The sequence below is a fragment of the Leiobunum rupestre genome, chromosome 6 (genome assembly GCF_980474605.1).
Source record: "Leiobunum rupestre chromosome 6, qqLeiRupe1.1.hap1, whole genome shotgun sequence".
NCBI lineage: Eukaryota > Metazoa > Arthropoda > Arachnida > Opiliones > Sclerosomatidae > Leiobunum > Leiobunum rupestre.
In genome coordinates this window covers 40,508,952-40,521,390 of record NC_143389.1, presented here as the reverse complement: position 1 = coordinate 40,521,390, position 12,439 = coordinate 40,508,952, and the positions used below count along the sequence as shown (strand labels likewise).

At 36.8% G+C, this 12,439-nt stretch overlaps 1 protein-coding gene across 11 annotated transcripts in view; it reads left to right on the top strand.

Annotated features, from left to right (window-relative positions):
* LOC149940936 (uncharacterized) overlaps nucleotides 1-12,439 on the top strand; it is a 70,786-nt gene that overhangs the window by 53,004 nt on the left and 5,343 nt on the right. For 7 of the 11 annotated variants that reach the window (XM_090177229.1, XM_090177228.1, XM_090177227.1 and 4 more), the window contains 15 exons: nucleotides 1,281-1,450; nucleotides 1,526-1,746; nucleotides 1,827-1,984; nucleotides 2,052-2,140; nucleotides 2,210-2,438; nucleotides 2,948-3,334; nucleotides 3,412-3,631; nucleotides 4,857-4,969; nucleotides 5,092-5,706; nucleotides 7,071-7,180; nucleotides 7,247-7,529; nucleotides 7,595-7,810; nucleotides 10,404-10,561; nucleotides 10,630-10,735; nucleotides 10,816-12,352. In XM_090177229.1, coding sequence (XP_090033355.1) covers nucleotides 1,281-1,450; nucleotides 1,526-1,746; nucleotides 1,827-1,984; nucleotides 2,052-2,140; nucleotides 2,210-2,438; nucleotides 2,948-3,334; nucleotides 3,412-3,631; nucleotides 4,857-4,969; nucleotides 5,092-5,706; nucleotides 7,071-7,180; nucleotides 7,247-7,529; nucleotides 7,595-7,810; nucleotides 10,404-10,561; nucleotides 10,630-10,735; nucleotides 10,816-12,352 — 4,612 coding nt within the window. The remainder of the gene's footprint in view (nucleotides 1-1,280; nucleotides 1,451-1,525; nucleotides 1,747-1,826; nucleotides 1,985-2,051; nucleotides 2,141-2,209; nucleotides 2,439-2,947; nucleotides 3,335-3,411; nucleotides 3,632-4,856; nucleotides 4,970-5,091; nucleotides 5,707-7,070; nucleotides 7,181-7,246; nucleotides 7,530-7,594; nucleotides 7,811-10,403; nucleotides 10,562-10,629; nucleotides 10,736-10,815; nucleotides 12,353-12,439) is intronic. The other 4 variants (XM_090177232.1, XM_090177237.1, XM_090177235.1 and 1 more) reach the window with 4 other exon arrangements.

Sequence of the window (12,439 nt, the reverse complement as noted above, 5' to 3'; positions counted from 1 at the left end):
TATGTCGGTTTGCAGTTTCTGCCTAACTCAGGGAGGGAAGTAAAGTCTGCGACTGATTGCTTTGTCTTAATTGAAACGATATTGAGACGGCGAAGCGAACTATCGCGCCAGTTCAGATTAAAATATCTTTCTCGAACGGGAAAAGAAATTCAAGAAATCCCCCGTCCTTGGCTTTTTCTTTATCCGCGGGTCATCATCTTTCATTTGTCAAGACGTCAATTTCGACCCGGTGACGCCAGTCTCCCCAAATCGATGCTAATTTGCCTATTTGACTTTTTCAAAAATCTATTTGGATGTCGCTTACGAAGAAATAGCCTATCAATTATGTCAATTTAAATGCCTATTTTGAAACAAATGGCTGAAGCCTGAACCCCTCAACTTTCAAGACGAATTGAAATATAATTTCTTGGCTTCTTAAATTGAATCAGGATTGTTCAATGGCAATTTTCGTATTTTGCATTTGAGAAGATGATAATATTTTATTTCGTAATTGAATTAAATTTGGTTCCAATCCTTCGCGGCGTTGGCTTGGTGCCCAATAATGTTTTCCCTTACTGCCGTTAAATATTAAATTAAGGTATAAGGGCCTCTTTCGCCAATCCTATTTACAACCCCTGGAAGTAATCTTCTCCCTGAACGTCTGTGCCAAAAGGGGAATCGTATGATTGCACCTACACGTAAAATAATCGCGTCTACCAAGAAAGATAGTGTTCCCCCACCCTTTTTCTTCCTATGAATATTAAAGAGTGGTAGAGTATTTTCTAGGATGCTACTTCTTCCTTTGGGAGGAGCAAACTTTGGAGGAGTCAATTACCCCTGGGAGAAAAATAAATAAATCAAAACATCCAATGTTTGCTGCATAAAATATGAGGGAAAGTTGGGAAACTAATAACATATATCGCTCTTCTATTGGATTATATGTTTTATTTTTACTGGTACTAGCCAAACTGCCGAGTTTGACCCGCTAGATATAAACATTGTATTGGTAACTGCATTTTGCATCTGTGCCCAATAATATAATTATATATTCTGCTGGGCCATAATGCTCCATTTGAAGTTATCAGATTGGAGAGGTCAAAGCTCTTTTACCTATGTAATAAAATAAATGAGGGAAAAACCAAATAATTATTACGTGACTTAATTTAATATTATAGTGATATGACATAATTTTAAAGACTATTTACCATACACAACTCGTATAATTTTTCATTTCAATCCCTGTTTTTACCTTGCATTATTGTCATTTTAAATATCTAACTTTATTTTATTGTTATTTGCAGGAGCGATTAAATAAAAGTGAAAGGCAAAGGTTTAGAGAAGAGGCTGAAATGCTGAAAGGTCTACAGCACCCCAATATTGTCAGATTTTATGATTATTGGGAAGTCAACACCCCGAAACGAAAATATCTAGTTTTGATCACCGAGCTTATGACCTCTGGAACCTTAAAAACGTATGCTATTCTTAATTTTAAAAATTGATTCAGCAGTGTCTTTTCTTCCATTGATTATTATATTTTGGTAATTAGGTATCTAAGGAGGTTCAAGAAAATCAATCTGAAAGTTTTGAAGTCGTGGTGCCGCCAAATTCTTAAGGGCCTCTACTTTTTACACTCAAGATCACCTCCTATAATTCATAGGGATTTAAAATGTGACAATATTTTCATTACCGGAACTACTGGCTCTGTCAAAATTGGAGATTTGGGATTAGCCACCCTGAAAAATAGATCTTTTGCCAAAAGTGTTATTGGTAAAAATCATTTTAAGAGTTTTGGACTTTTGTTGTTAATATTAAGAAAAATGTTAATACTTTGGGTAATTTAATCTCAGGAACCCCAGAATTTATGGCTCCAGAAATGTATGAAGAACATTACGACGAATCAGTTGATGTCTATGCTTTTGGCATGTGCATGCTTGAAATGGCTACTTCCGAATACCCTTATTCCGAATGTAGTGGCCCTGCTCAAATTTACAAGAAAGTTACTAGTGTAAGTACATTAATTTTTATACAATCATACAGTTTAAAGTAGTAAAAAGTATTTTTTAAATATATAGGGTGTCCCACCTCAAAGTTTTGAAAAAGTTGAAACTTCTGAATTAAAAGAAATAATTGGACTGTGTATTAGACTCATCAAAGAAGAAAGGTAAGAATATCTTGGAAATTTATTAATTTTAATGTTATTTATAATTTCTAATGAATAATTTGTTTGAAGGCCAACAATAAAGGATCTGCTTCAGTTGGATTTTTTTCAAGAGGACATGGGTATCAAAGTTGACTTTGTTAATAAAGAAGAAAGCGTAGCGAGTTCGAGCCCCAGGGTTGAAATGAGATTAAGGGTACTTGACCCGAAGAAGAGAAAGGATAAGCATAAAGAAAATGAAGCCATTCAATTTGAATTTGACATTGAGAATGATAATCCTGAAGAAGTTGCTCAGGCCATGGTAAGTATTATTACGCTGCTATTTTATTAATCCTTATTTTTAAATATACGATAGTAATAATTATTAAGGTAGTTTTTAAAGAGTCAAAACTGGTTCCAGCAGTTGATTGGTGCAGCTGCTTTTACGATGTTTAAGAGGGGAGTTAATAAAATACCGAAATATAATTTATTCAGAAAGAGAGGGAAACGCAATTTTTGACCTTGAAAATGTTTATTAATCTAGCTGTTTCTCATTTCTTTAAGCCAAAGTAATAATAGTCTTTGCTCATAATGGCTGTGAGCTCCCCTTTGTAGAAATTATTTAATGTGTAGTCAGAGAAGGGACCCCGAAGCGAATTATGTTTTATCGCTTTGATGAAGTCGGATGTTTCGTGATGCCTTTCAGCACGTTTGATATTTGTTCACATGTTTTTGAAACTTCATAATCTGCTGTTGTTTTTTTAAATGTGATTTTATTCCTGCAACGTTATATTTGTTGAGTTATTTAACGGTATTTTTCTGTTTACTTAGGGAATGACTGGCATCATCCTAGAAGATGATGTGAGGATTGTTGCTATGTTAATTCGTAATCAGATTGCCACGTTAACGAGGGAAAGGGCTCATCACTTGCAACAGCAAGTTCAACAACAACAACAGCAACAGCAACAACAACAGCAGCAGCAACAACAACTTCAACAAGCGCAAGCCCAAGCTCAAGCTCAAGCCCAAGTTCAACAGCAACAACAATATCAGCATGCCCAGCAGCAACAAGTTCAAATGCAGCAAAATCAACAGCAATTAAACCAACCAACGCAGCATAGTCAACCTGTTCAGATCCAATCGGGGATAGATACGTCGCTGGCGACTAATCCTCAACAAATTGCCCAAACAGTTGCTGACCAAAGTGGAAATATTCAGGTAAATATTATTCAATCATGTACTACATTTACAATTCTCAGAAAATATACATTTCTCTTAAAAAAAATTTTGTTAAGAATCCGGAGTATTTGGTAGAGCAACAAAGGCAATTGCAACAAATTCAACAGATTCAAATGCAACAACAACAACAGCATGTACAGCAACAACAACAGATCCAACAACAACAACAACAAATTCAAATACAGCAAGAACAGATACGACAACAAAAACTGCAACAGCAGGAGCTGCAACACCAACTTCAACAACAGATGAGCAGTAGCATTACTGGAGAGCTACGTGAGTTATATTCTTTATTTTATTTGGAGGGGTCAAAATGCGTGTTTTTAAAAATTAACTTGTCCATATCTGCAGAGAAACGTTGTATATTCTTTACCCCAATATGTTTGGTCTTTAATCTTATCTCTTGAGTAACTGTCTGTTTTATCTGTAAAGTCTTAGAAAGGTTATTACCGTCAAAGTTTCCATATTACTATTAAGTAGTGAGTTACTGTTTGTACTTACATAAATACGGTAAGCTATATAAAAATTTCCAAAATTACTCATAATTTAAGACAATAGCTTAGGGAAGTTCAAGGGCAACTCTTAAGTTTTTTTTATGGATTATTTTTTCATGAAGAGGATTTACAGCTGTATTATTTACATAAAACTCTGGCGCCAATTCAAGGTTGAAATTTCTACAATTATGAACCGCTATGTTATTTAGCTATTTTGAAGACTCTGTAATTATACATTTTTTTTAATTTTCTGAAGGTTCTATTCTATAAGTCTTTACTGTAGCTAGCTTTAGTATTATCTAGTCTAGACCATCTTTCCACATTTTTTGATATCAAAGAAAGCTATTGAAATTATGATCACGACATCGTTTTAAGAGGGGGCCAGCTAGAAAAATAAAGGGGGTTATACTTAGGAAAAATTAAATTTTCAAACAGGTTTTATGTATAAGGTGTATTAAGTGCAGCTTAAACTAAATGCTTGGAGATAAATTCAATGTACAGGCATTGTGAGTTTCTTGGGGGCTTAAAACGGTTGCATGCATGAGATTGTTGCATTGTCATTTGACGACCTCATTTATGCGGTCCTTTTTTTGCAAACTATTAAGAGGCCTATACTTTCCTTCTTAATGTTGAATGAGTACCGACAGTGTAGGTGAAAATTTTTTAAATACCCATGACAAGAGGTAGCAATGCTTAAATAATTTAAAAATCTATAGTTAATGTTCAAAGTTAAGTTCAATTTTGTTATGAATATTAATAATTTCACATAGTATCCGTACCAGCAATTATAAATTCAAATTTAATTTGACACTACTTTTAGACAAGTTGCTATAGCGTTGAGGTTTATCTAAGATAAATTAAGCAATGTGCATTTATAACACCTTGAACTCAATACATAGATGAGATTGAGAAACGTGTAATAAATTCTAGTTGAAAGTATTTTTTGTGAATTGGAGTAAAACTGAATATTTATGCCAAATCTAATTTACTGCTCTTTCTTTTTCTAGCTGCTGGAGGAACGATATTAGCTACTGCTGACATATCTCCAGAAAACACTTATCAAGGGCCACCCCCAGATATGATGGCTTATTCCTCTCAGCAAGTCTACTTTGTTCCTAAGGTAAATAGTTTAATTTTCTACTTCTTTATTATTGTGGCTTTGCTCTAGTAATTTTGCATTCTGTGTAAACTGACGCTTAATGTGCAGATTGCTGTTACAATTTGTCAAAAATTCTTGTTTAGGGTTTTCAACAACCTCAAACAAGTATGGCTTTAGCAACTAACTATCAAGCAAATGCTGTTGGCTATGTCCCAACTAGTTATCAACAGCCTACTGTGGCTCCTATGCCTACTGTTGTTGATACCTCTGTGGCTGCGCAACTACAGGCTCAGCAAATGGTTCATACAGTCTCTGCTACTGGCCATTTGACTCAAACTAGCCATGATGTGGCTACAGCAACGCAGTCCGCTGTTGGATATATTCAAAGTTCTGTTGGAACTGTTCCAGTGGCTTTAAATTCTGTGTCTGGGATGCAAGAGCCAATTCTAGGACACCACTTACCCCTGACTAATCAAGCCATACCTCAAATAGTTAACCCAAATGTGATCCCTATAATACCATCTGGTGTTATCCCTGCTTCTCAACAACAACCACTCCCAACTATGTCTTCAGTAACCACGCCTATGCCTGTAAACCTACTTCCTCAACCCTCTGTCATATCACATATGGTGCAACATAATCAACCAAGCCAAATGCCTCAACAGAATGTGGTTGTGACAGAATCTATTCAACAACAGCCTCAGGCTCCAATAAACCCATTAAGTCAACAACTTCATCAACAACAAACTTTTACCCAGGTAGGGGGATTACCCATCCTTTCACACCCCACAAACAGCAGGCAGGCTTCAAATTCTTTCTCACTGCCCAGTCATTTGTCGCCCGGTTTTTATCAGTCTCAAGTATTTAAAAATAATGATGCAGAAGGGTTTCAGAAACCAAACTCTACTTTTAAAACCCCCGAACTAGTGGTTACTTATTTCGATGGAAATAATTTTTGGACCAGAGAGTGCACTAGTTCAGAAAATTTACAATCTGAATATTTATATACCCCAATTACGAACACTAATAATGTTGAGTTGAGTCAAAGAGGTATTCCAATACGGAAGATATCTTTAAATCTGCCTCGGGGTCAATATTTAAACTTTGATGTTGCCGAGCTACCCATTTCAGCAATATCATGCCCCTCAACCCCATTAGCGAGTAGGTGCACTACTCCATCTGGGTTTAGAGTATCTCCTGATCCAATTGACATTTTGTGTACTGTTAGTGACTCCCAAAATTCTTTACTATCTTGTAATTTGAAATCAAAGTGTCACTCCCTATCTGTTTTAAGTGAAGAAGAATCCAGGGATTTGGTTACCCCCCCTAGCCCAACTATTCAGTCCATCCCGTCCCCTGGCCCTTTAGCCTTATCAACCCAACCTTGGTGTCAGCCATCTTTAAATTTGGATCAGAATATCTTGGATAGAGCTAGCTCAGTTGAGGTGAATGAGTGGGTTAATTTATGTACACCCGCTTCAAAATTGACTGTGGATAAAATACCGGTTAATTTAACCACGCTTGGCACTGGACCCATGAGACCCTGCACATTAAATGTTGGAGAACGCTATGGTGGTCAATGCTGCAATCACGTGGTGTATCAACGACAAAACAGTCTTCCTGACCAAAATACTACTTCAACCTCGTTTCAACTTCAAACAACAACACCCTCACCTGTCTTTCTTCAGCTTCCTCTTGCCTACTCTTTGTCTTCTAAAAACCAGGTACCAAAACAAAACTCTCTAAGCGAGGTATTGAACCTTAATTGGATTGAAACCAAACTTTTGCATCTGGTGACTGGTTTTTGGTGTTGGTTATTTTAGAACTGGGTACTTTTCTCTTTATACCAACTGTGGTGGTTGAATGTCTTCCTAAACATATCCAATAATAATTTTAGGCCAACATAGCTTTTTAATATTGTAAATCGATAATTTATTTTTTTGCTTGACAGATATTAATGTATTATATCACTAACATAATTTTCAAACACTTTTTCTTTTTCTTTTTTCTTTTGGCTTTATTATTTTTCTTATCAGAAAATAGTTGAAATTTATATTGCATTTTGAAGTCTTGCAAATGACTTGATTTGCCTTTTTTTTCAATCAAATATCCTTTATTTTAGGAGGTGCAACAACAATCTGAAGAAACAGATCCTAATATGTGCAAGACTGCTCCAGCAACAATGCAAATACAGTATTTGAATGATGAACTAAAACAGGGGGATAGTGAAAGGTACTTTAATTTTAAATTTCTTAGAGATGGAGTTAAGAAAGTTATATATGGTGCATTTTTACCCAGTACATTATCTCTTAACGTTGACTCATCCAGTGAACAAAGTGATATACCTAGTGACTACCATCGGGAACGTAGTAGCAGCACTCATGGTGCTATTGGTCGGTCAGAGAGAAAGAAAACTGGTGGTAAAAGACGAAAAACCCAGGATAGGACACCAAAGCTAACGGTTTTAAGTGTGGAAGGAGGAACAGTAGTTGAATGCCAACTGGAATCGACTAAAGGAAAGATGGTCACATTTAAATTTGACATAAGTGACTCTGTGCCTGAGGAAATAGCTAGTAACTTGGTAGGTTGATTTATTAAAAAGTTTGAAATTGTGTCAAGGGAATTTACAATTGTTATATAATTCAGGTGACTAACAATCTATTGATTGAACAACACATGGAAGTTTTTATTGAGTTTATTCAAGATATTGTCCAACAATTGAAAGACTCCCCTGATAAGCTTCCTTCCGTTCAATATCACGTTGAAACTCAATCAACTTCCGCCACTCCTTCAGTGGCATCTACCAGTCCAACACTACAAAGGCGTCAAGCCAAAGAAACAACAGAGTTAGGGGATTCTCGAGTAAGGAAGCGTTTCTTATTCATTCTTTGAATATAAATTTACTAACAATTTTAATATGGGTTGTGGGCTGTGTTGTTACTAATAACTTTATTGTGGCTACTTTCTTTCCCAAACACTTCCTCATTTTTAAATAGAAAATAGTACCAAACTCGGATTCATTACCTTCCAAACCTCTTGAAAGTGAACAACTTATATTGCCTACTAGTCAGTCTCAAGGATCTCCCATTCATCACCCTTCTGGGATAAAAACATCTCTCGCTACTACTACCACCGATACCTTTACCATCCCTAGCAGTTCCATTTCAGCCGCTAAAGCTAGTTCTGGCCCCATTGGGGTTGTAGCCCCAATGATTGCGGGACAAGTACCCATGCACCTTCCCCCGACAGCTGTGCAGGCGCAGGTGAAAATTTGCTTAGATTTATTTTGAACAATTTTGTATTTGGAAGCACTTCTTTATTTTCCAACTGTGCACCTTATTTTTTCTGGTCACTTGCTTTTGTTTTAACAGTTTTGTAGATTTTCCATTATAGTTGTAGGGGAATAAGAGGACATTGTTTTTCAGTTATTCATTTTTAAACAGCTTTTTACTCAATAAGTATTTACAGGGGAAGCCATTGTTAATTGCAGATGAAATAGGCGTTATCTATATACTTATAGTTTTTGGAATTTCAATGTTGCCTGTACTCTTTATTTATCGATTGGTGTGTGGTTTTTTCGTGATTGGTTCGCTCTCCCTGTGAATGATATCCCTAATATAGCGACTAAGATTGGCTGCCAAAAGTCGGAAGAAGGTGTCAGGTCGCTGGCAGCAGCGTCTATATGCCTTCACTCATATTGTTTGTTGTTGTGATCTCCCACACATGCTCTTTCCTGGACGCTTCTTGCAGGTAAAACTAGAAACCAACCCTCGTCTCTTTTTGCTTCCATATTTTAAGACACGAAGTGTTCTATCAATTTAGTCTGTTTAGTTAACCCTTTCTCATTTCCTCCTTATTTTGTTTTGGACCAGCCTTGGAATGACCAAATACACCATTTTTTAATTTCTCTATTCTTGAAATAGATTGTAGTTTCGTTTAGACATGTCTTGTAATTGATTGGTTCCATTGTTCGAACCTCTCATTTTTAGATAGAAATTTAATGGTACTCTAGGAAGAGAGTTGAAGTTTTGGTCAATCCAAATTTTTTTTTCCATTTCATTGATTCTTGAAATTCCCCAACTGCCACCTCACAATTATTTCTCTCGTTCCTTGTTTTAAGAAGGCTGGACAAAAGTAATTTCCCATTTACGGAATTTGACACTCAATCGTAAGAATTAATTTCATTCACAAGGGGATTTGAGAGCTTACTTCCATTACACATTTTGTTATTATTTTCTTCCCACTTTTGCATCTACATTTTTTGGTTGCTTTCCTTTTCATTTCATGAAAAACAGTAATTATAGTATTTGAAAGTAAATATGGATAAATAAGTTTTTCTTCTTGTACCTTCTAAAAGAAGGCTGTTCAATCAAGCGCTTCTAAACTTCTGGTGAGCCATAAAGATGAAATATCATCAAAGAAGTGTTTGCAAATTTCAACGGTTACTACAGCCTCCACCACCGCTACAACTGTTGTTGTTACCTCTACTACCGTCGAAGCTACCAAAACTGTGACTTATACAGAATCAGGCTCTAGTATGCCTCAGCAGGTGACTCAAAGAATTGAACTAAACTCCAGCACTTTAGTGGGGAATGCTTCAAATGCTAGTCTTCAAAATGAGACCCTGCCTTTCAATCACGTTAACTTTCCTAATGATGCTGCAAATATGCTGCCGAGCGAAGCACCTTTGACATTGTCAGAATGCTCTACAGAAGTGGCGGCTATTAATAGTAACGTGAGTGATCTCACTTTCAAAAAGGATTATACGTCGATTAGTATTCCGCCAACCCCAACTTTGGGTATTGCACCAGTATCAATATTCGCACCTCAAAATCATGCTCAACCTATTAATGTAATAGTTAACCCATTGGCTGAAGAAATGTTGAACTTCGGCACTGACAATTTCAAAAGTATCCCGGCTTGTATCTCATTCACTTCAGAACATTTGGCTTTAGGAAGTGCTAGTGTCATTAAACCAGTTGCATCACTTGTGTCTCACCCTATACCACCTACATATTTGACTTTATCTACCGCTTCTCTCTCTACTTGTTCAGTAAATGCTGACTGCATCTCAATGCTTTCACATTTACCTGCTGATATCACTTATAACAACTCTGTAAGTCTATTGCTTTTAGGTAATTTTACGCTGCACGATTTTATTCTCTTACTATAACACATTTAGTTTTTTTATTTCCTTGTTAGTTATTTTGCAAAGCTTCTTTAAATTTATATATTTAAATAATCCTTCTTACTTTCTTAATATTGCTGCATCATATTGTTGCCTGCTAAGAATTCAATTCAATATTCTGTAAAATGAGTCTTGATTTTTAAAGGTCAAGGATATTTTCAATGTTATTTTCTCATTGTTTTAATTTTATGGCCTTTGATGAATTATCACTTAAAAGTTTCTTGATAACGTAATCATTTTAAAATTTTAAAATATTTATTTTTATAGACTGAAACTCAAACTGGGGGTAAAATTCAAAGCCAAGGACCTACTCCCCCTATTCAGTATAATTCGCAGAATCATTCTCCTGATAACACAGTCGTGAGTGGCACTATTAATCCTCCACCTGTAATTGAGGGCCAACATAAAACTGGGACTGATTTGAAGTAAATTGTTTGGTTGACTCTCTTGTCATTCTGATGTGGCTAAAACAATTTTTGTTGTGGTTTTCCAGTGGTAGGCCCATTGTTCCTGATCTTAGTAGTCTTCAACAAAAGCTGGCCGAATTAACAGCTCCTAGCACTCATAGTGTGGTTGACCAAGTTTCTTCAACACCACAGGTATTTGTTGTTTTCTAATAAATTGTAAAGTAGTAAATAGTGTAACTTAGAACATTCTAATTTCCTTTTTTTCTTTATAGCATTCAAGTGAAGAAACCAATCAAAACACTGCAATAATGCAGGAAGCTTCACCCTCTTCCCCTCAACGATTAATTCATCCTCCCACTCCAGTTGCTGCTTCGACATCCACAGTAGTGACTGGAACGGTGAATGCTCCTCAGCCTCAGATTCAAGCGATGGTGACTGTAGTCCCTCAAGTTCAGCAAACTCAACCAATGGTTGCTGTTGTTACAACTCAACCGGTTAATGGAGTGATTGTACCAGTAACCCAGCCCTCGGCCTCAGTACCCGCAACAAGTGTTCCGGTGACAAAATCTGCTGTTGCCACAAACCTGGAAGATCTAAAGCACGAACTTCAGAAGCTGCACGGCCCAGGGGTCTCTACTTCCTCTTCTTCTTTGAGCCTGAAAGCTCACATCGAGCAAGGTCTGCAGGCCATTTTCTCTCACACTGTTCCTGCTGCTGCTGCTGCTGCTACTGTCACTACTCCCGCACATCCCGCACTTCAAGCTCATGCTTTACCACCTTCACAGTTTCCTCCTACCAATGCTTTACCCCAAACACCTCAGTCAGTTGTTAGTGAAGTGGTGGAAAATCCATTCGTGTTTCACCCTACTGGAAATAAAACTGGTGTTGTGTCTAGTATATCAGCACCAATGACGGCTCCAGCATCAATGTCTTCCAATATAGATTTATTGGCCCAACAGGATACAGTACCTACAAGTGTTGTTATGGCTCCGGCAACTGCTCCTGTTATAATGCATCCTTTAATATCTAATGGTGCAATTATACCTGTGAACAATGTATTGGTTCCTACAATGGCACAATCTTTAAACCTAGTTCCTCAAGAAATCATATCAACCAACAATTTGCCAAGCTCAAGCTCTCTACAAACTCTAATACCAAATATGTCTGTGGTACCCCCGATAGTCTTAGGACAAAATGTGACACCAGTTTTAATTTCTGATATGTCTCCAGCAACCTTTAAAATGCCAAAATCAGTGTCCACAAAACTTGTTTCAGTTGCGACAATGGTTCCAAGTCCAGTATCAATTCCTCCATCTCCAATTGAAAAAATTTCAAGCCCAGTTTCACCATTACTGACACCATTTGATGTGTCAAATGTGACTACTCCAGTCTTACCAAACTCTGCAGCTCCGCTATCAAGCGTAGCAGTACCAACATCAATTCATCTTCCATTGAAGATAGTAGTTCCCCAATCTAATTGTGGAATACAAAATGTACCAACAACTCCTGTGACAATATTACCACCAACAACTGTTTCTATGCCTGCATTTGCCGCTTTACCAGATAACCCAGCTTCTGTTTACGCTAATAATGCTTTGCCACATCCAATATCAATTGACAACATTTCAACAAAAGCCACTGTTTTTGCTTGCGCCGCTTCTATTTCTGATTCTGTTAAAACCCCAGTTTGCACGGTCGTTGCTGCAAACCCTCTAATAGAGGGAGGGGCTGTGCCCACGGAGATATCAACCTTGGCTACATCAAGCCAAGTTCCATGGTACAACAGTGACAACTGTAATGCAAATGCAGGTATTAATTCGCTGGCTGTAGTTGTGGTTGTTTTTAGATTAACTGTAATGGGTTTTTTGCTAAAAAGAAAATATATTGCTTTGTTTT